The sequence below is a fragment of the Molothrus aeneus genome, chromosome Z (genome assembly GCF_037042795.1).
Source record: "Molothrus aeneus isolate 106 chromosome Z, BPBGC_Maene_1.0, whole genome shotgun sequence".
In the NCBI taxonomy this organism is placed as follows: domain Eukaryota; kingdom Metazoa; phylum Chordata; class Aves; order Passeriformes; family Icteridae; genus Molothrus; species Molothrus aeneus.
In genome coordinates this window covers 33,126,756-33,150,191 of record NC_089680.1, presented here as the reverse complement: position 1 = coordinate 33,150,191, position 23,436 = coordinate 33,126,756, and the positions used below count along the sequence as shown (strand labels likewise).

Here is a 23,436-nt window from a genome sequence, read left to right as displayed (position 1 = left end):
CTTACTTAAAATCTATCCAAGTCTTTTTCAAAGAAATCTAATACGCAGCTGACCATTGCTGAGCTAATTCGATCCATCAGTACATTCTTGATTTTTTTTTTCTGCCTCAGTGCTGAACTGTGTACCAAAATCATGTGTTGGGAACCAAAACCGAGAGGACTTGCTACACGGCTGGAACAGAGCAGTTAGCTCACAACATGGACATTTCCCATCTTCCGCCTCAATTTTCCCATCTGTTTCAACTGGACATTTGAAGCGTTTGACAGGGAAAATGTCTCCTGACGCTTGATACTAGCGCAGAGCTCTGCGCCATAACAACAAAACCGATTTACGTTAAAAAAGAAGGAAAAAAAAAAAAATCCTCTATCACCGCCCCGCGCCCCGCCCCGAGGGGAGGGAGCCGCTCCCCTCACGGCCCCGGCCCCGCCCCGCGGCGCCTGCGCACCGCGCACGCGCGCTAGCGGGAGCTCTACCTCCCGTATTTCCCGTTCCCCGTCCCCGGCTCCCGTCCCGCTCCCCCAGTTCCCGCCTCGCCGCACTGCCCGCGGGCGATGCGGCTCTCCCGGCGCAGGGCAGGCGGGCCGCGCCTCAGCTATTCCTGAGCGCCCGCAGCCGTTGCCTGCAGGAGCTGCCTCCCTCCGTCCCGCCATGGAGCAGCCGTACGGCGGGCAGGCCCTGGCCGGCGGCGGCGCGCTGGGGCCTGTGGATTTGCCCAGCGCCCGGTAACGGCGGCGGGGGGGAGCGGCCGCTCTGCTGACTCCAGCGGGCGGCCCGTCGCCGTCCCTTCTTCAGGGGGGCAGCGGGCATCGCCCCCCGCCCTGTCGGGGGCGGGGAGCCGGCGGCCTTCGCTGAGGCGTCGGGGCCGGGCCGGGCCCGGGCGGCGGCGTGGCAGGTGCGAACCGGCCTCTCTCCTTCCACAGGCTGACTCGGTACATCGTGCTGCTGTGCTTCGCCAAGGTTTTGAAAGCCGTGGGGCTGTTTGAATCCTATGATCTTCTGAAAGTGGTCCACCTCGTGCAGTTTATCTTCGTAGTGCAGCTGGGGTGAGTGTGCAGAGGGTGGAGCCTTGTGCCCCACGCGTAATACTTTGGGTGTTCTTTGACAGAGTCAAGGTTATAACCCTGCATTATGTTGTTATCATTTACTCGAAGAGAAGAAGGCATAAAAATGAGTCCAGGAAGTTCTCTGTTCATAGCAGTGTTTTTGCTTCACATTTCTGTTCACTGTAACTTCAGTGTCTTGCAATGTCTCAAGTTGGAAATGACCCATAAGGTCCATTGAGTCCAACTCTCTGCTCCTCACACAACCACCTGAAACTGAAACATATGATCAAGAGTGTTCTCCTGATACTCCTTGAGCTCTGACAGGTTTGGAGCTGTGACACTGCTGGAGAGCCAGTTACAGTGGCTAGCCACCCTTTTAGTGAAGAACCTTTCCATAATGTACAGTATGAATTTACCCTGATGCAGTGTCATTCTCTCTCATGCCCGGTCACTGGAGATCAACATCCCTGTCCCTCCACTGAAGAAGGTCTCATGAGGTCACCCTTCAGCCTTCTCTAAGCTGAGCAAACCAAGCAACCTCGGATACTCCTCTTGCTCTTGAGACCTTACACCATCTTGGCTGCCTCCCTTAGATGCACTCTAACACTCTGATGTCCTTCTGATACAGAGGCACCCAAAACTGCACACAGGACCTGGCTGGGGCCCCATCAGTGCATTGCAGAGCAGGACAATCACCTTCCTTGAGCAGCTGATGATGCTGTGCTCGAATGCAAATGCACCCCAGCATACAGCTGACCCTTTTTGTTGTCCCATATTTAATTTTCCATCAACCCAGACCTCAAGATTTCTTTTTGTGGGGCTGCCCTCCATCCTTTTATTCCCTGCTTTGTGCATACAAGCAGGGTTACCCTGCCACAGATGGAGAATGAGCACTCGTTCTTTCCATATCATTGACAGTTGTCCAGCTTTCTAGTCTTTCCACGTCTCTGTAAGGCCTCTCTGCCCTCAAGAAACTTCGGTGTTTTTCCAGCTTCAAAGTTGGGCCTGTTCTGACAGTGCTGTTGGTGATGGTGTGACTGTTGCTCCATCTGGCAATCCACCATCACACAAATGTGCTCTCACCTTCCCCCATCCCAGGGGGCTGGGGAGGAGAATGGGGAAGAAAACAAAAAGTAAAACTTGCAAGTTGCAATAAGGAGAGTTTAATAATTGAAATTAATAAGCTAATAAATTATTAATAAGTTAATAAGCAAAATATAGTAATAAAAGGAAATGATGTGCAGTGCATCTGCTCAACACACAATGATGATACCTGGCCCAACCCCAAACCACAATCAGACCCCATGTGGGTAGTTCCCCCAGTTTTTGTACTGAGTAAATGGTATTTATGGTATGGAACATCCCTTTGGCCTGTTCGGGCCAGGTCTCCTGGTCATGCTGCCTCCCAGCTTGCTGCATCTGCTTGCTGCCAGAGCATGGGAAACCAAAAAGTCCTTGCCTTTGGATAAACATCACTAAGGAGCAACCGAAACTGTGTTATCAACATTGTTCTCACACTGAATCCAAAACAGCACTGCACTAGCAGTAGCACTGGAGTAGCAGCTACTGAGAAAAGTTTATCTCAGTCCAAGCTGAAACCAGGACACTCAGGCATGTCCAAATTTTGTTAACAAGAGTGTGGAAGGTCAGCTTTCTTCCTTATAGTTTGTATTCCTGAAGTAGTTGTGGGATTCAGCTGCTGTTTTTCCTAGATTGAGGGGTGATGTGTGAAAACTGATAGCAAATACACCAAAACAATCTTTGCAGACAAAATCCTGTTTCATGTTTACCTGATGAGATATAGAAGATCATTTATGTAATAAACTTGACAGAGTTGGAACATTTGGAATTTCATTTTTCTTTTTATGTCATATTGAAGTATATTTATAGACTTCTTTCTTGCATGTTCCCAAGCAACATAGTTTTTTTGCCCATCACTTTTGATCCCACTTGAAGAAGTTGTGTGCTGTATCTTTTATTCCTACAGGACTGTGTATTCAGCATTCTGTATATGAGTAAGCCTTTTTGTATACCTATCTTGCTAATAAAAATCAGAGTATTATTTCTCTTCAAAACTTCTGAGATCAGTTATTTTGATTTTTGTAAATCACAAGTCAATGTATCATTAGCCATTCTCTCAAGAACTTGCACTAGAAGTTGACCAGAACTGAAGTTCACTTGTCATCACTGTAGTACTGGTAACTGATGATGGTAATGCAGCAGGGAAAATAAAACCAGTGACTGTTGTCAATGTGGCCTGTTGATGGATAAAATGTAGAGGAAGATATTTTGTAAACTGAGCCAGATATGAGAAACCTAGTTGTTTAGATCTGGTTGTTTAGACCTAGTTGTTTAGATAGAATAATAAACTAATAATGCTAATAAACTAATAGACGAAACTTTCTCCTTTTGACAGGTCTGCTTTTTTTATGGTTTTGTTTCAAAAGCCATTTTCATCTGGAAAAGTGGTAACAAAGCGTCAGGTGAGTTGACATATGTAGGAGTGACTTGCATCTTTGTAGATATTCTTGGCAGTATGGCTCTTGCCAAAACTGAAAGGTGAACAAAGATTACTCCACTTAGAAGATGTGGTTACGGGTTCTAGAGGTATACTACTAACTCTGTCTTGTGGGCTGAAACATTAATTCTTCTTAGCTTTTGTCAGCTTCTTTTTGAGAGTATAGTGAAAAGGCTGGTCCTTATCGCCAAGCCAGCATCAGCTGTAGGGAGTGGATTTTCAAACAGCGAGCTCAGTCTGCTTAGCCGACCTGGACAGTTAGGCAGGCAATTTCTGGACTGCCGGGATGTCAAAACGCTCCAGTCTTGTCACTCAGAACAGAAGAGTCCCATCTGCATGTGACAACGGCCTAATCTAGCTGCTCATCAGACCTTGGTGAGTTTGCTGTATCCCAAGGAGTTTAGAGTAGAGCCAGGTTGGAACGTGCTGATTTATAAGAAATAAATTTTCTTCACCTGCTTCATATGCATCTTGGATTTATGTAATGGTGTGCACAAAACCTTGGTCTAGTGTGTGCAGTAAGTAGACAGAATCTGAAGGATAGCCTCAAAGTGTTCCTTGTGTCAACTGCTTTCATGACTAGATGCATATAGCAGAATTTTAAAAATGTAAACAGGAATAAATGGCATCTTTGATTTGGGTTCAGAAAAATCTGTCCATATATGGTTTTACTTTTGCTAAAAATTTTCAAATTTTGGATTTTGAAGATGGTATATTTGTTGTAGGTGCTTCACCTTGTTTAGCATATTTCCAGAATTAATTTCTTCTAAAACTTGCATCTGAAGTTAATAAAGTATTGAATATCTGAATTACAGCCTAATTCCTGAAGAAAAATATAACACATGCATAAATATTTGTAGGCATAAGGTCTTAGCCTCAATTTGTACATTTTATCTAGTTCTTATTCTGTTTATCTTTTTCTGATATATACAATAGATTACAAAGTAGGTAAATGGACTTGATTTTTTTTAACTAATTTTCAGACTTTTTTGTTGAAGAGAACTCAGTCAATGTTACAGCATTTAAGACTGTGGTATAAAAAATTCTGGTTCATAGATGTCCACATAAATCTTAGTTGCCTGGCAAAGTATCCAAGAAAATAATCATACTTTAATTATAAGTATGGAAGTTACAAAGCACGTGTTTTCCCCTCAATTTCTACAGCTATTGTGCTAAAACAGTCCTAGTAATAGAGTGTTCATTTTGAAACTCTGAAGAAAATTATAATGAAATACCTTTCTTTTGCAGTGGATCAAAATTTTTAAGCATGCCGTTGTTGGATGTATCATTTCACTCTTATGGTTTTTTGGCCTTACTCTATGTGGACCACTGAGGTAAATACAAATCTACTGTAAATACTGGTTCTCTTTTATGATCCTTCCCTGTCTTGCTCCTTTGGGGTTTTTTTCTGTCTGTCAGACAATGCTGCTAGCCATTTGATGTATATACAAAAACTTATTGAATCCTTATGAATTTTCATGTGAAATCTTAAGTGGTTGGGAAAAAGTACATATAATTTCTGTAGAACTGGTAAATTTCTACCAGAAGAACTACTTCTTTTATAAGATGCCAGTCAAATTCTTGATAGTGCTTAAACACTTGATGTGAGCGATACATCAAGGTGACTTAGTGCAGTTTTTGTCACTTCCCTGCTTTGATTAACGTAATGCCAACTGTTTATTTACCTGTTTGGAGTCCATGGCTTGATGGCTAATGGTAGCAGCTGGTATTCTTTGACAGGTGACTAGAATCAATTTCTGCACTTGTTGCAGAGTACTTCTTTATCTGGTTGGCTGTGTGCTCTGTGCTGAAATTGGGTAACCATTTGTGCTGTGTGTTAGTACTACTGATTGAGTAACTATGAAAGAGTAGTTAGACTTTGAAAAATTAAGGTTAATATATTGGAAAGCATCTTTCAATCTAGAGAGGAAAGTAAAGCCTTAAATGGTATGTTTTATGAAGGTGAATTTTTATCATCTACATAGGAGAAGGCATACCTAAGAGTAATAATACTGTGATTAATTATATTAATGTAGTTAATACTCTTATGTCTTTCTGGGTGCTGGCAGTCTTCCCAAACCAAACCAGTTACATGGGTCCAGTCATGTTGTATTGCTGTAGAGAGGATTGCAAAAGCATTTGGTAAACTTGAGGGCAAGAATTATTTCATGTTCTGCTCAGGAAAGCTGTCAATACAGCTTGGTAGTTAGCCTTTGCTGTCTGAAGGAGGTAGCATGGAAGCTAGAATGTTTTATTTTCGGCAATTAAGAGGTTTTGAGGTGGCATAAGCTACTAGGTCATCAGCACCTCAATGAACAGGACACAGTAGTACAGAACAGGACATCTTTTTTTCTCTGGGAGCAGAAACTGGTTTAGAGGAGGTATTATAGTGGGAATAAGAACTCCATCTTGAACAAGTTGGTATCTTGTTGTGTTGCTAGAAGAAAATACTATTTAAAGTTATCCATAAATGAATAATTTAAATCTATTACTTGAATTAGGAAGTACGTGTTTTGTAACATGTATAGTTGTCTGCAGCTAGATCTATTGCTGGTGAAGGCAAATTGATTTGTGTTTCTTCTTTTGCATTTTTAAACCTGCTGTTGTAATCATAGGATAGATCTTTGTTGTGTCTCTTATTTTAGCTGAAATAGTTTATATCAAGGTTTTGAAGTAAATTAATTGTAAATAGAGTATTTATTTCTCTTTTTTTATAGAACATTATTACTGTTTGAACACAGTGATGTGGTTGTGCTGTCACTCCTTAGTGTCTTGTTCACAAGCTCAGGTGGAGGACCAGCAAAGGTATTTAAAAATCTCTTTTACCAAATGAAAAACATACTAAATCCTATAAATTCAAGTACTTCTTTACCTGGAACAAACTGTGTTTTGGATCCATGTTCATAGAAAATGCGATTTTTTTTTTTTAATTATGGTGAAATAGTAAGACGTACTACTCGCAGTGGTTTATGTCTGGGTGGTGAAAGCTCTGGAAGCTGGGATTTCATAGCTACCTCTATCCTTTCCCAACAAAAGAACTTCAGAGCTATTCTTTCTCATAGTCTTTGCATATTTCTTTAGCCTTTAGGTCCTGTAAGACAAAATCCAACAGTTTGTACAGATCTTGTTTGTAGCTCATTGATGCTATGAAATATTAAATCATCAGGCTGAAGTAGCAGTGCATTCTGGCAGGCAGAAAGACACCATGAAGAAAGTAATTACACTTAAAGTTCCTAAGACACTGGCATCTAGCTTGCTGCAGTGGGGATGTGTCCTGAGTTGTCTGGTAAGTCTGAAAAACAGAAAAAATGTGAAATTATATTGTCAAGGTCACTTAAAAACAATAGGAGTTTCTTTAATGGTTTTCTTACTGGAGTATGCTTACATTGATCAGGAAGCAGGGAAGGAGAGGACCGATTTCTTAGATTTTTTTACAGTAATCTGTTGTACCAGTTTAGAAATACTTGGGGTTTTTTGTTGTTTGGTTGTTTATTGTTTGTTTGTTTGGGTTTATTTTACAGACAAGAGGTGCTGCATTTTTCATCATAGCTATCATCTGCTTACTACTTTTTGATAATGATGACCTCATGGCTAAAATAGCAGAACATCGTATCCTTTCTTATGTGAAAGTGCAAGTGACTCTTAGTACTGGAGCAGAAAAACGTGAAATTGAGTGTACTGAATTAAATTATAATTAGAAGTGATTTTGAAGTTAGTTTTCAATTGATCATCTCCTCATAGTGTACTGACAAAAGGTAGTATGTCTACAGATGGGCAGTAAAAACAAACAAGGTGAAAGTAAACTTCCAAAAGGAAGAATAAAAACGTGGAATTATGGAAATGGTGTATTCTGGAACCTTACTGTTGAATTTACTTAAGTTTTCTGTGAGTAGAATCACAAAATAGAGTGAGTCATGGAATGGCCTGAGTTGGAAGGCACCTTGAGATGGTCAAGTCCAGCTGTTCACCCAGCACTATCAAGCCTGTCACTAAATCATATCCCTAAGGGCTACATCCACGTCTTTTAAAAGCCAGCAAGATGTTCATTCAGCCACTTCCTTGGGCAGCCTGTTTCAATGCTTGATAATTCTGCCTGAAGAAATTCTTCCTAACACTCAATCTACTCAATACTAATATTAATACCTGATGCAACTTAAGGCTATTTCTTCTCGTCCTGTCAGAAAAAACTGACCCTCACCTGGGTTCAACATGCTGTCAGATAGTTGTAGAGTGTGGTAAGATCTGCCCTGAGCTGCCTTCTTTTCTCCAGACTAAACAACCCCACCTCCATCAGCTGCTCCTTGTAAGTGCTCCCCAGCTCTGCTGCCCTTCTCTGAACACACCTCAGCATCACAGTGTCTTCTTGTACTTAGGGGCCCAAAACTAAACACACGATTTGAGGTATGGCTTCACCTGTGTCCAGTACAGGGAGACAATAACTGCCCTGCTCCTGCTGGCCACACTGGGCATGCCCTGGCTCATGTTCAGCCACTCCCAGGTCCTTTTCCACTGGGCAGCTTTCTAGCCACTCTGCCCCAGCCTGTGGAGCTGCCTGGGGTTGTTGTGACCCAAGGGCAGGACCCAGCACTGGGCCTTGTTGAACCTCACACCATTGGCCTCAGCCATGATCCAGCCTGTCCAGATCCCTCTGCAGAGCCTTCCTGCCCTCCAGCAGATCAGCACTCCCACCCAGCTTGGTGTCACCTGCAAACTGATTGAGGGTGCCCTCCATGAGATCATTGGTGAAGGTATTAAACAGGACTGGCCCCAGTACTGAGCCCTGGGGAACAGCACTGGTGACTGAACACCAGCTGGATGTAACTCCACTCACCACCACTGTCTGGGCCTGGCCATCCAGGCAGTTATTCATTCAGTGAACAGTGTAACTGCCTAAGCCAGGAGCAACTGGTTTCTCTGGAATGATCATGTGGGAAATGGTGTCCAAGGCATCCATGCATCCACAGCTTTTCCTTCATTTACTAGGCAGGTCACTTCATCATAGCAGATCAGGCTGGTCAGTCAGAACCTGCCTTTCACAAACCCATGCTGTCGGCTGGGCCTGATCTCTGGTTGTCCTGCACATGTTAACACAGCATAAAGCTCAGTTTGCTTACCTCTGCTTTCTGTGTTCTGCTACCTTTGCCTGTTCTTGCTTAAAAAAAAAAAAAAAAAAGAAAATCTAAAGAAATTCTTCCTTAATTTTTTATTTAGCTGAGGGGCATCATGACAGTGCTCTTACTCATGTTCTCTATACAATCATTGCTTTCCTGGGTGTTGCAGATCACAAGGTAAATAACATGTATTTTAGAATCTTTATCTAAGTTTTGAAGGTAAGAATTTCATCAGCTCTGAGCTAATCCAAGCCTCAATCAAAACCAAAAAGTTGGACATCCTTACCCCATAGTGGAACTGAACAAGCATTGTAATTTTTGCACACTGTTTGGAGTATAAGGAGCTTCAATACAGCAAGCCAAACCATACAATATTCAACCAATGTAGTTGATAAGGACTTTGCTGTAATGCATAGCCTAACAAGCCTCATTAAAATTATCATGAAATATTCTGTCATCAGTGTTCTTGGTGTTTATAATGCTTTGCCTACAAACCACTTCTTACGCACTTTTGGTACCTGTGTTTTGTTTCTGCATCTTTAGCTTTCCCCAGTCTTTCCTTTACATTATACTTGTATTTGAAGACACAGATTCTGATACTTCTCAGTAAGATAATCCCATTGTATTTGGTGGTATGAATAGCTGAATATCGTAATCTGACTGTACAGAGTTGAACTGCCTGATTGAGTTGTGTTACCTTAGTCTTGCTAAAGTGGCTTAATTGAGGACTAAAACAGGAAAAAATATGGAGCAGCTGAAAATGTATTAATATAAAAATAAATCAAATATTAGAAAGACTGGTTAATGGTGCAGAAAAGCAAGTGTGATCTAAGGGAGATGAGATGCTGTGTGTCTTGTAATTCATCTAAAGAAAAATTTTGAAAGAGTATATTGTGAACAAATAAGGTGTGTTCAAAGGTAAGTGGATGAAAAGGCTATGAAGGTTCTAGATGACAAGATGATATGAATCTTTGGGGGTTTATATATGCTTTCAACACGCTTTTAATAATGGAAGATTGGAAAATCTTGGGTGATTTTTCTTCTTCCTCGGATGCTGTTTGCTACCATCTTGCTGCTGGTGTATGCCAATTCACACTATTGAGAGTTTTAAAATTCAACTCAGGCTGTTGTGAAGAGTGCTAAGGCACAACACTCTGTATGCTATATTGCTGTTTGTAGCTAGAGTAAAATTACAGGAAATATCCTAGTTTTGGCTTTTGTTTCCAGGTTAAGGAAAACACATTAATATTTCCTCCTTGTAAGTGTCACTGTGTTTGGAGTGAGGTTTTTAGTACTTAAGAAATGCTAATGGAATCTTGTTATGTTTCCAGGGTGGAGTATTGCTTCTGGTACTGGCATTGTGCTGCAAGGTTGGTTTTCATATGGCATCCCGAAAACTATCTGTAGATGTAGGTGGAGCCAAGCGTCTTCAAGCTTTGTCCCACCTTGTTTCCGTCCTTCTGTTGTGCCCATGGGTTATTGTTCTCTCTCTGACAACAGAGGTAAGATAATAAGTACAAAAGTAAATCATTTTTTGTAATGATGGTGAATTGTAATTTAAATCTTTCCTTTAAAATATCTTTAAAATTACCGATGTTGCTGTCCTTATTTTTGTAGTAAGCTTTGTTTGAAAATTTTCCATTATGCTTTTCTTCTATATTTGTTTTTTATCTGTGTGATACTTTAATTTCCTTGTTTGTATGATAAATGTGTTTTATCCTTCTAGCTCAGATACTATATCTTGGGTTCATCTACTAACATTGCACAAGCGTTAATGACTTTATAAATACAGTGCTCTTTTATCCCTAAGAAGTAGATAATTTATTATCATTTTAAAAAATGCTCTTTATGCTTGCGTGGATAGGGAGAGTTGGCCATTGCAACCATGGCATTGTATATGGAATTCCTTTTACAAACAGAAAAGTATTTAAAATAAAGTGCTTCAGTGCATTTTAGATATATGTCTCTTTTTATATCTGGAATTATATGTTTATGTGATAAATTGAAAATATAAAAGTATTTATGTTTTATGGATTAGTGAAAACACTTGTAATTCAAGTGAACTACATTTAATACTATAAATACAATCACTCTTCTGGTGGGCAGTCCTGTTTAAATTTTTTTTTTGTTGCAGAGTAAAGTAGAGTCTTGGTCATCTCTCATCATGCCTTTCATAACAGTCATCTTCTTTGTTGTGATCCTGGATTTCTACGTGGAGTCCATATGCTCTGTGAAGATGGAAGCTTCCACATGTGCTCGATATGGATCCTTTCTTATTTTCATTAGTGCTCTGCTTTTTGGAAACTTTTGGACACATCCAATAACAGACCAGCTTCGAGCTATGAACAAGCCACCACACCATGAAAGCACAGAGCATGTTCTTTCTGGAGGGGTGGTAGTGAGTGCTGTCTTCTTTGTTTTATGTACGTATTCTTGTCTAAACTATAATAAATCTGTGATCTGTGTGACTGGGAAGCCAATCAGAAAATTGAGGTGTGCGGAATTCTTTTGGATGAGCTTTTATGGATTCTTTGGCATAAGGCAGCCTGTAGCTTTTCGCTCTTCTATTGTTTGTCTACAAAAAAAAAAAAAGAATGTGATCTGTTGTGGAAGCGATGATCTAATTTTACATAGCACTGAAATCCAATAATAAACCCCAAGATGAAGTTGGCAATCAATTTGCTGCCAGAAAATTTCATGTAAACTTTGATTGCTGATTAAACACATTATAAAATAGCTGTGAAGCTTAGAAACAGCAACAAAAACTTCAATACTTTCCTTGCAGCTGCCAATATCCTGTCCTCCCCCTCCAGGAAAGGGCAGAAGGGTACCCTTATTGGCTATTCCCCTGAAGGCACTCCTCTCTATAACTTCATGGGTGATGCATTACAGCAAAGCTCCCAGTCATTGCCCCGGTTCATTAAGGAATCACTGAAACAAATCCTTGAGGAGTATGATTCTCGGCAGATCTTCTATTTCTTGTGCCTAAATCTGGTGAGTGCATGGTTTTTTTCTTTGAACCCAATCACAATAGTGCATATATAATGAAAAAAGAAGAGTTATTCTTTAGAAGATTCCCATAATTGATTTGTTTGAAAGTGGCCTTTGACAGGGCAATTTAAGTAGTGGTCACTAATTTGTTGTCACAGTGCAGCACTGGTTCTGTGTGTAAGGGTTATACCAGTAACTGAGTACTTGTATGATGGTATGTCGAAGGTTGAGATACATCAATGTTGCCAGCAGGTGAAACTGATAAGGCCTCAGTGAAAGTGATAAGGATGAGGACAACAAAGTAGAAGTTATGGGATTGATTAGTGTCATATTGGAGCAGGCTAGTTTTATTTTTAGCTTCTCTCTTTCTTGAATACGAAAACATGATGCGGTAAGCAAAACTGGTAGAACCTCATTTGCAAAGATCTGGAAAAGGGGAGAAACTTGAAGTATCTGTGTTAACTGTAAGGAATTCCATTATGGAATATGAAAGATTGGAAAAAAGTTTTTGAGCAGATGGTTTAATAATAGTAAAATGTACAGGGTAAATGTATGTATTAAAAATGTTTCCTTGTGTACCTTTCTCAGAGCCAATTCCTAAGATTTAAACAGTCAATAGTGAAGAAAATGTTGGCATTAACAGATTTATAGACAACATTACTTTTACACTAATAATGTATCAGATCAGAGCCCTTGCATTTTTAATGATAAAATGCTTAGAATTTTTCTGCAGAATGTCAGTTCAAAATTTGAAACAAAAAATTTACTCCCGTAAAGAGTTGGTTTTTATGTGTGAGTCTGTAAGGAGAGTGAGTTAAAAAATGTGTCTTTATAGACTTGGAGTGCATCATGTATTTCATTGGAGGAGAGGAATAATGGTCTAGAAATACTTAGAACAGTACCTTTGAAAAATATTGAGTGTTCTATGAAAAGAATATCCTGCTATCTACCAAAACATTAATACACAAATTAATATTTAAGGAAAAACTTAAATTCTGTTTTGTTTTAGGCTTTCACTTTTGTGGAGCTTTTTTATGGAGTATGGACCAATAGCCTTGGTCTTATTTCTGATGGATTTCACATGCTTTTTGATTGTTCTGCGTTAGTGATGGGGCTTTTTGCAGCTCTGATGACAAGGTGGAAAGCAACTCGCATATTTTCATATGGGTGTGTATCTTGGGTTCTTTAAGGACTATTTGAAACTTATCTCTCCTTGCTCATTTTCAAAATGTCTTGGTATGTATGGGATATTTTAGTAATGCATGCTTCTGTGTGTTTTTTGCTGTGTCTCTTCTCTTCCATTTGTACTCATGCTATTCTCTTCTTACCTGTTAAAAAATGTGTCTGAAATGTAACTTTCATTTATCTCTACAAGTAAAACTTTTATCACTGAATATTCTTTAGAAATTGCCTCATGCTAGGCATTTATGTCAAACAGAAATCTATGTCAAAAACCAGTGTTCATATGAAGATTTAGATTCAGCTGAAATAATGTAACTTTATATGTTTGCATAGCAGTTTAGCAGTTTGAAGTCCTGAATGGGCAGTATATATAAGAGAATACTTCTACATTGTTTTATTATAATGGAGTTTGGACAGTTGGAAACTGGCCACCTCTTGGCCAGAAAAAAATAACTCAGGAATTGAGACATGCTTATGTGACATCGAGGAAAAAAACCACAGCAATCTTAATGCTGTATAGAAAGAATTATAACTTTATCTATTACAACTTTGACATTTGTTCAGAGTACTCATTCTTCACTCTCAAATGTATATGTGTTTACTTTCAGGTATGGACGTGTAGAAATTCTCTCTGGATTTATTAATGGCCTCTTTCTGATGGTGATTGCTTTCTTTGTCTTCATGGAATCAGTAGCAAGACTGGTAGATCCTCCAGATATAGATACAAATATGCTAACTGTAAGTTTTGTCCTTCTGTTTCAGTGTAGTTTTGCAGTTAATGGTTCATTTATTTTTTATCTCCAGGGTGATAGTCCTTCCAGTACCTGAAGGGAGCCTTCAGGAGAGCTGGAGAGGAATTTTTTGCCAGGGCATTTAGAGGACAAGGGGAAATGGCCTCAAACTGAAGCAGGGCAGGTATAGATTAGATATTAGGAATTAATTCAACATTAGGAGGGAATTCTTTACTGTGAAGGTGGTAACGCACCGGAACAGGTTGCCCAGAGAAGTTGTGGCTTCCACAGTTTTCCTTAATTAAGTGCATGGTGGTTTTGGCTACCATGTTCTAGAAAATTAGTTTGAATACCTGTGAGGATGCAGTGGAGCTAAAGACTTTTCTCCCTCTCACAGCCGGTGTCTGTTGGAGGGCTGATTGTAAACCTTGTTGGTATCTGCGCCTTCAGCCACGCGCACTCCCACGGTGCTTCTCGGGGAGGCTGTCCCACACATGATCACAGCCATTCTCACCATGGCCACAGCCACAGCCACGGGCACGGCCATTCCCACAGTGACCATGGCCACAGCCATGGACATGCCCATGGGTCTTCTGGAGGAGGCATGAACACCAACATGAGAGGCAAGTACAGATTGTTGAATCCTAAGGGCATGTACGTGATTTCTAGGAGACTGAAGATTTTCAGGATCAGACCTATGCAGTATTATCCCTCAATCTAAAAACGCTTTTGAGGAGTGATCTGGCAGTCATTAAATGCATATATAGGATTTGCTCAAACCATTTATGAATTTAACTTGAAGAAATGTGAGATATTTCTGTGCATATGTATGTAATACATAAGGAACAAAAAAAAAGCAGTAATCCATAGTACTCACTAACATCAAAAAAGCAGTAATCCATAGTACTCGCTAACATTTACATACTCTTTGAGTATGTAAACCATACTCAAAGAGTTTTAAGTCCTTGTTTCTAAGTTCAAACTGGAAATGAAGGTACAATGTCTCTATCTATAAAGATACTACCATGCTTCTAGGAATCATGTGACAGCTGTTTGTAAAAATACTGGGAAGGGGATAAGAAGCAGGAGGACAAATACAGACCAGCATAGCATATGTTTTTATTTGTGATTCAGAAGATAAAATGGTAAAGAAAAACTTTGAAATATGAAATCATGAAGCTAACTGAGATGGGCACTGTATATGAAAGTTCAGCATAGAATTTTTTCCCTAGTAGTTAGAAAATAGTTATTTACCAGCTAAATAGCTTATTAAAAAAAACCTTACGAGCTGTCTAGCTTATTAAAAAAAACCTTTAAAAATGCTGTTTTCTGTGTAAGCTTGTCAGAATATGGTGAGCAGTCTCGTGTTTCATATTTTATTTTATGTCTTAACTCAATTATCCTGGTTATTCATATTCATTATGTCTGTAATTTTGTTAAGTCTGCATATAGTCATGTTTCAATATTCTTTAAAATCCTGACAACTAACTAGTACTAATCTTACCAATGGTTGAAGAGTATTTTTCTATGCCCATTGAGTGTACATTGAGAATGAGCTCACAGTTAAAGCAGTAGAAAGTATAAGATTCATAGCAGTAGCACAAAAACAATTCTCTTGTAAAATTGGAGTAGAATTGGCATACAAAAAACAGCCAGTATATTCATGTATAGCATATAATACATTAGCAAGCAATGTACACTGATCTTCTAACTCTCTGTTAGGGATCAACGAGTCCTTATATACAGAGGTAAATGATTATGCTATATTGTACAAATCCCACATATTCACATATACTTTAGTCTGTGGATCCCTGCCTACATCATTGGCCCATAGATTAAAAATAATTTTTTACAATAATTTGCAATTAAACATTAGAAGAGCTAAATATTTTGTGTATTTTGTCCCAGGTTAGGCAAAGAGTCATCTCTGTTTAACTTGAGGATACTCAGTAAGCCTTACTAAGTTTCTGCTATTGAATATAAGCATACATTTTAGACAGATCTGTTAATCACTCTGTTTGTTTTGGTTTTAGGTGTGTTTCTGCATGTGTTAGCAGACACTCTTGGCAGTGTTGGTGTTATCGTATCCACAATATTTATTCAGCAATTTGGATGGCTCATAGCTGATCCGCTCTGCTCTCTCTTTATTGCTACATTGATTTTTCTTAGTGTTATCCCACTATTGAAAGATGCCTGTCAAGTGCTTTTGTTGAGGATACCTCCAGAACAGGAGAAAGATCTGCATGCTGCTTTAGAAAAGGTACAATTATGAATGGTTTTGTATACAAACATAGAAAGCTGTAACTGTTTTTAATGATTATTAAAATCAAGCAGATCAGTCAGCTTCTCTTGCCTTAGACAACTTCATGTCTCAAGTTGTTTAAAATCTATTTTTCAGAGAAGTGACAGGATGACTAGTTCTAACTATAAAACTTGGTTTGCAGCTAAAAAGACTTCCACTGTTTTTTGGTTTTATGGATAGCCGATAATTTCAGACAAGCATGGTAACAGTTTGGTAAATGTACCACACTGTACTACTGAGAAAATAATATACAGTTCCTAAACCTGCATCCTTTTAAAACTTGTTGCAAACATTCAGGGTACAGGATTATATCACAAGCTTGTAATTTCAAGTTTTCTGATTTATCCATATCATGAAGGATATACTGGTTCACAGTAGGTGGGATTGCAAAACTTAAGCTGTTTTTTCTAATTATTTTCTCATTCTAGACTGTTCTCTTCCTGTCTGGTGTAGTATGGCATCTCCTTTGAGGCTGTACCTAGTCTTTGCTGTTGCCTCATTTTAAGTTCCTGCCCAGAATAGTAATGTGAACCTCAGTGTGGAGAATTCCTCTCTTTAAAAGAATGAGTTAAAAGTTCTTCGAAGATACCATCAACTAGAGGCTTCAAGGAGGACTATCCTTATGGTGTCCCATCAGTTACTAGATAGGAAAATGTGTTCTTGTCTGCATGAGAAAAAGAAAAAAGAAAAGAACAAATGGGAATTGTCTGGGAGAGATTCATGTAGTGAAAGGACAGTGACATGAAAAGTGTGGTTTCACTTTTTGATGAGGGAGGACAGTAATTCTGAGAGACTGGGAAAAAATAAAGTACTTCTTGATCAATCAAAGGCCAGTTTCTTAAAAGATAATAGGAAAAGCATTTTAAAAATTACATCACAGTAAAACAGTGTGTTTGCTGTAGGTTGACCCTGTCCAGCAGCCAGGCATCCATACAGCCACTTGCTCACTCCCGTCCTTTACCAACACCACCACCAGTGGGATGGGAGCATAAGCAAAAAACCCTGGGAGCAATATAACAGGTGAAGGAAGAGCAGTGGAAAAAAGAAAAAAAAAGCAGTCCCCAAACAACAGCCACCTTGGAAGCCATAATCCTTCCTTCATCCTCTAACCCAGTTTTTACTGCTGAGCAAGGTGTTACATGGTGTGCAGTAATCCACCGTGGACAGCTTGGGTCAGCTGCCCTGGCTGTGTCACCTCCCTGCTTCTTGCCCATCCCCAGCCTATCCGCCAGGGCAAGGGCAAAGTGGGAAAAATAGAAAGCCTTGAAACTGCCTGATGGAAAAGAAATAGCCTGAACAGTTCAGCAATAGCCAAATCACTGGTGTGTTACCAAAATGGTTTTAAGCAGGAATCCAAAATACAGCACCCTATCAGCTGCTCTGAAAAACCATCACAGCCAACCCAGAACAAAGATCAATTTGAAAAAATTAATGTATTATGGAAAAGAAGTTATGTCTCTGAATAAAGTTCAGCTGTGATAACTAAATATAGCTGCTAAACAGTGAGGTAACCAGTGCCCTAGTAGATGCTGACCAGTATTCTGATTAGTCTATCCATTTGTGTTCCTGTGATCTCTTCCTAAATCAAGGGATTTTTTTCCTCATCCTATTTAGCATTGCTCTTCTGGAGTTTTGATTTGACTTTTACCTTCTAGAATTTTACAGTAGTAGCAAAGTAACCTTTCAATACAAGATATTTCTGAATATAGCTTAGTTGGAAAGCTGCTGTGCTACAGTTTTGTTTCCTTGTGAAATATTATCCACCAATAGCCATGTACAAGTTTAAAATTACTTAATTTTTGCTAATGAAATTTCTTCGCAGATTCAAAAAATAGAGGGAGTTATATCCTACAGAGATCCTCATTTTTGGTGTCACTCTGCAACTGTTGTGGCAGGCACAATACATGTGCAAGTGGTATCAGATGTGATGGAACAGAGAATTGTACAGCAGGTACAGTGCAAGGTTTTTAGACTCTTAATTCCTTAACTTCCTACTCGGCATCTCCCTTTTGGTCACAGACTGAAGTTTCAATCTGACACGTAGATTTTCTTGTAGCTCTCCGTTATTGTCTCAGAGCTGGTCTCTAATGCTGTACTGCCCCTTTCCTGCTAGCTTGAAATTAGTCGTGTAAAGAGTTATTTGCTAGAACATCTGCCAAAACACTGACTGACAGTGGCACTGCATCTGCTCTGAGAAAAGAAGGGGAAGTGTTAAAACAGGCCTGCCAAACAGGGAATAAACAGTAGAGATACCTGGATGCTAATCACATGTCTAAAACTGGATACCACTACATATCTGCCTGGGTTTTTCTTTTCCTTAAAAAGATATATATTTCCTATGCACAACACTGAGAGTCTCCCAGTGTGCAGAACTTGCAAAGCCATACCTTCTAAAGCTAGTCTTTGCTTTCCAGAGAATTGAATTCTTCACAATGATATATGGGGGTTTATTTTCTGCATTGCAGAGCTAGTATACTGCGAGTTACTGTGAGATACACGTGAAGTGTGATACTAATGTTAACTGTACCATTCTGTTCAGGTCACAGCAATTCTGAAAGATGCTGGCGTAAACAACTTAACTGTCCAAGTGGAGAAAGAAGCTTATTTTCAACACATGTCTGGACTCAGTACAGGATTTCAGGATGTCCTTGCAATGACTCAGCAGCTAGAATCCATGAAATACTACAAAGATGGTACTTACATCATGTGATAGAAATTTGTATTTGCCAAAGGAGATGTAAATGGTCAAGCTAATTGAGTCCATATTTGTATTTTTGCAGGGAGATCTTGCACATACATGTACAGAAACAAATGTACTATATATTTGAATTTTTGTAAGTGTACTATCTTTGTTAATTGGATTGAGATGCTTTTATAAAGGAAATAAGAAGGACTTGAGTACTTGCTGTAAATGTGAAAATAGTTGAAATCTTATATACTATACTTGGTGTTTATTAAACAGAAGTCTTGAAACTTGCAGATGAGCACAGATATATTCCATACTTTCTCCTAAGTGTGGAACATCGGTATTTTAATTTCTTGTTAGCAGTGGGAAATAGAAGTAGTTTATATTGGAATGCAAACAATCAACAGGGCACTACTTTTCTTTCTTTCAAAGATAGCTTGAAGACTCTTGGAATGAAAAAACGCTTTATTATGGGGATTAAAAACATCAAGTTCTGTGTTTTGCATATTTTGTTAGATAATAGAAATATACAGTTTTTATATTATGTCTCAGCATACAAATATGACTTCTATACTTAATGCACCAGAGCAAATATATGTTACCATTTTACATTTGTATGGAACTATTTTTTTTAGAAGAAATCCACAGATTTAACAACGAGAAATAGGGAAGAAAAATGAAAACGTCTTCTCCTGAGAAGACTCAAAATCACAACTCAAACCACTTAAAATAAAACTTTTTGTACTTTTTATATGAATAACTGCAAATGCAATATTTGAAGTCTAGAAGTAATAAATCAGTGAGCATCCTAGCACTCTGCTAAACTTCATCTTTTCAAGATATGTTATCCTGTACTTTACTCAATTTTTTTTAATAATACCATTACAGCTGCAGGTGTACTGTAGCCAACTATACCTCCATGTATTACCTAGGGAAGAAGTTCAGGTTTAGAATGCTAAACTATGAAAGTAGTCTTGGACTTGACAAGTTGCTGAAATGAACAGTAAATTGAGACTTCTTGACTGGAAAGTGAAAGAGAGTGCCTTTAAGAAAGAATTATGGATGTTGAGGACTTAAACACTGCAAAGAAAACAAATCCATGTGTTTAATGAAAACGTGTCAATGGGATAATAAAATACATCTTCAGAGGTAGTTGTGCTTACATCTGTTCACAGGCTTCTTGTGCCCCCCTCTTCTTGTCTGTAGCACATTAATATTTTCCTTGAAATTTAAGAAAATAATTCCGTGGTTAACAAGAACAAATACATCTTTCACCATCCCATGTATCATGGCAGTATTGTTTTGTTGTACTGTTTTCTTGTTTCTAGTATTCAGTGGTTCTTGAATACTATAATAATAAGAATAGACTTGATGTTAGTGAGTTGAAGGACAGAACAGAGTGATAAAGGAATGATATAACTGGGAGAGATTTACCAGGACTGCAGTTGGGGATATCCTTGAGCCGTTCTGCTTGTCTTGTTATCAGATTGTTATACAACTTCTGTGGTTTGGTTTGTTACTCTTGAAGGAGTTCCTCCTGACCTAAAACAGTCTGCAGTACAAGACTGACTTGGAAAACTGTGGTCAGAAAACTTCTAGAAGTTGCATCGCATTTGTGTAGAGTGACGAAGATAAAGTGCATAAATTGCAGTCCCTCATATCTTGGGACAGCACTGGAGAGTTAGCCACCTCCTCAAAGCTGGATCCTGTTTTCTGCCCATTTAACAGTGTTTTTCTTACTTTGTCTCCTCCAGAAGGCTTATCACTTGATGAGCTACAGTTATGCTCAGTCTAGAACTAGGGTGATGTTTTGCTTTAGAAACCAATCTCAAAGTTTCACTTAATGTTTACATATGCCACTCCTGTTTTGAGATGGTTGTACGAGATTTGATAATATTTTAGTAAACCCTATTGTGACATGAAATGAAGATGATGAAAAGGAGTGTGAATATGTCTTTTAAATAATTATCTTAGCATAATTGTAAAGCTTTTGTGCTTGTCACAGCTTCTTCTGAGCAAATGGCCATTTCCTACTTCAGTAGCGGCAGAACACAACAAATCAAGGTGGCTGCCCCTGTGATCGTGGCAGTGAAGATGAGCCCGTACCTGTATACTTCACAGGCAAGTGCAGACCTGCATGTTGGCTTGCATTTGGCAGGGTTTAGTAAGTTACCCAGCATGCAGGCACAGTGTTCTTCCTGGCTCTCCTGGCAGGAAGATGATGGCCACAAGCATTGTCTATCTTACACTGTCCATCTTAAATTTGTTTAGTCTGGCAATAATCCACAAAGAAAGGGTTCAGGATTCCCCATAAGATCTATTGGAATTGCGCTGTGTGGGCAGGTTTTGAAACCACAGGTGGAGGCCAGTTGGTTAATATCTTAGTACTAGGAAGGCATGGGGAGGTTCAATCGAGTCAGCTGATCTGTATGCAGAGAGTTGCAACAAAACACTTTGAAAGATTAAACAGGTTTAAAAGGAACTCCGAGCGAGCAGTACGTGTGTGTATAAAGAGGAAAACGTTCGTGTTTTCCAGTAAGGCTTTATTCCCTGGTGCAGAAGCCACGCGGCCGTCAGCAGGGCGCGAGTTGGGGAGGCGCGGCGGGCGATGGGCGGGCGCCTGGGCGCTTGAAATGAGCGGTGCCGGCAGCGCGGCCCGTGCCGCTGCGCTCTCCTGCCCGGCGGGCTCACCTCGGTACGTGCGTGGAGGGGCCGGCTCGGCTCGGCGCGGGCGGGGGAGCGGAGCGAGAGTGGACTGTTGCCGTGGCTCTTGGGGAGGCACCTGCGCCGCCCTTCGTGTCCTGCTCGTTCCTTCCCTTCCCCTCCCTTCAGCCTGGCAGGCAGTGCGGGGGTACAGCCCGGGGGCGGCCTGATCTGTGCTTGGCCAGGAGGGCGGTGGGTGTTTTTCTTTCTCTGGGACAGCCCGTTCGTTCCCTCACTCTGCTCTCCTTCAGCCCTCTAGTGCGAAGGGAAGCAGCCGCGAAGCCCCGCAGCTTTGCATCTACGTCCCTTCGGCTCCGAAGCCGTGCAGAGCTCTTGCCCCGGCTCCGTTCCTCCAGCCCGCCGGCGCTGCCCGCAGCGCTGCCCCGACTGCCCCGTTCCCGCGGCCCGGGGTTGCGGCGGTGCAGCGCACACCCCTCCCCGCGCCGTTCCGCTGACCGCCCTTCTCTCTGCAGTCCCGCTCCGCTGCCGATCCCTCGAAAGAGAAGAGCGCGCCGCCGGTGCCCAAGAATGGAACGGCGACCGCCCCTACGATGGGGTGGCAATCAGCACTGCATGGCTAAGCCGAAAGTGCGCCCAGCCGCCAAGTTGAAGGGAACCACGGGCAGCCGAGTGTCAAGTAGGTCGCCACCCCGGGGCGGATGGTTACCAGGAGGCTTTCGCCACGGAAAACGTGCCATGCCAACCCCGGAGTCCCAGCCTAAGTCCCAGTCCCACTGCCAATACCAGTCCCGGCCTCTCTGTAATGTGTGCCCCATCCCCAGCCCAGTGCTTGGCTACCGCTGCCGCAGAGCTGTGCCTTCCCTCTGGTGCCCTGAAAGAGGAGTCATGAACCCCTGCAGTGCTCCATGCTGCAGGATTGCACTGGGCTGTAGAGGGAAGTGCTGTCAGCAGTGATTTTCTGAATGTCCTTATAGTCAGAGCATCAGTCTCCAAACCCCATGGAAATACATGAATGTCATCCAGCAGAAGACACATACCATGTCAGGCTTTTTCTAATGTCTTGCTTGAGTCTGAAGACCCAGACATGGATGATAGTAATGACCCAAACCTGTGTAGCAACTATGTGAAGGACATCTACAACTATCTGAGACACCTGGAGATTGGTAGGCAGCTAAGGACATTTGCAGTAAACTGTCCTTGTAGGTGTGGCTTGCCTTAGAGTTGGGATTCACTTTCACTGATGATTTCTCCGGAGGCATTAGTAAGCCTCCTTCAACTTTGAAATACAGGATTGAACTCAGCTGACAATATGAAGAGATGCTGGTTGTTAGACCAATCAACTACTACTAGTACTGTGCTCTTTCTAGTCCATATCTTGTGAGCAAGGAAACCTTGCAGCCTGTGGTCTACACCCATGGGTTATGTCTGTACCAAACTTCTGAATAAGGACAGGAGAAGAGGAAATGGCCACAAGTTGTGCCAGGGGAGGTTCAGGTTGGACATGAAGAATTTCTTTACTGAAAGGGTGGTCAGATACTGGAATGGGCTGCTCAGGGAAGTGGGAAAGTCACTCTCCAGAAGTGTTCAAGAAGTGACTGATGTGTCAGTTGACAAAGGGCTTTCACCCTAGGCAAAAGCATGAATGCTGGTCAGTGACGCCTACATGGTTGGGTGTCAATACCCTTAACAATACAGATGACCAACAAAGGACATTCAATTCTCAATTGTATGTACCACAAAAAGCTCTTGGCTATGAACAGTGAGTTGATGTATCAAAACTGCTTATTCCTCTCCCTGATTTGAACTCAAAGCCTTTTAACACCCCTGCACGTGCCAATAGAGGTAACAGAAGATGTGTAGTTATTCTGTGCAAGTGGGTGTGGTAAATAGGTATGATTTGTGCTGACAAAATTGAAACAGTAATCAATATAGATACAGTAATTAATATTTGGAAATAATAAAACCGTTAAAAGGTGTAATGCCAAGAAAGAAAGGGAGAGGAGGGGTTCCATCCCCCTTTTCCTGTAGATGTTCAAGGCAGAAAAAAGCAAGAGATAACAGTCACTAAAAATTAACAGAAAGAAAGGAAAATCTGGTTGGGTCCCAGGAAAATGCTAATTATATGAGATTTATGGCTTTGATGCCTAAATATAATATTATGTTAGGTTTGGCTTACATTATACTAGCTTGCTGCGCATGCATAACCCA

The 23,436-nt window shown here is 40.6% G+C and overlaps 1 protein-coding gene across 2 annotated transcripts; it reads left to right on the top strand.

Annotated features, from left to right (window-relative positions):
- Window positions 1–503: 503 nt before the first annotated feature.
- SLC30A5 (solute carrier family 30 member 5) lies at window positions 504–21,011 on the top strand. Of its 2 annotated transcripts, XM_066569479.1 has the most exons (17): window positions 504–722; window positions 921–1,043; window positions 3,460–3,526; window positions 4,810–4,895; window positions 6,279–6,366; window positions 7,083–7,170; window positions 8,773–8,849; window positions 10,004–10,174; window positions 10,807–11,095; window positions 11,458–11,666; window positions 12,673–12,830; window positions 13,454–13,583; window positions 13,974–14,199; window positions 15,610–15,836; window positions 17,701–17,829; window positions 18,418–18,571; window positions 20,570–21,011. In XM_066569479.1, the coding sequence occupies exons 1-17, from the start codon at window positions 649–651 to the stop codon at window positions 20,833–20,835; spliced, it is 2,562 nt and encodes an 853-aa protein (XP_066425576.1). In that variant the 5' UTR covers window positions 504–648; the 3' UTR covers window positions 20,836–21,011. The 2 variants fall into 2 exon arrangements, with proteins under 2 accessions (XP_066425576.1, XP_066425577.1); XM_066569480.1 differs by lacking the exon at window positions 20,570–21,011 and having other exon boundaries at window positions 18,418–19,850.
- The last annotated feature ends 2,425 nt before the right edge of the window (window positions 21,012–23,436 follow it).

What these genes read in the sequence shown, in the direction of transcription:
- SLC30A5 (XM_066569479.1), top strand. Translation starts at nt 649, where the DNA reads ATGGAGCAGCCGTACGGCGGGCAGGCCCTGGCCGGCGGCGGCGCGCTG. An exon ending in GTGGATTTGCCCAGCGCCCG is followed by an intron (nt 723 to 920) that starts GTAACGGCGGCG and finishes CTCCTTCCACAG; the next exon opens with GCTGACTCGGTACATCGTGC. An exon ending in TAGATACAAATATGCTAACT is followed by an intron (nt 13,584 to 13,973) that starts GTAAGTTTTGTC and finishes TCCCTCTCACAG; the next exon opens with CCGGTGTCTGTTGGAGGGCT.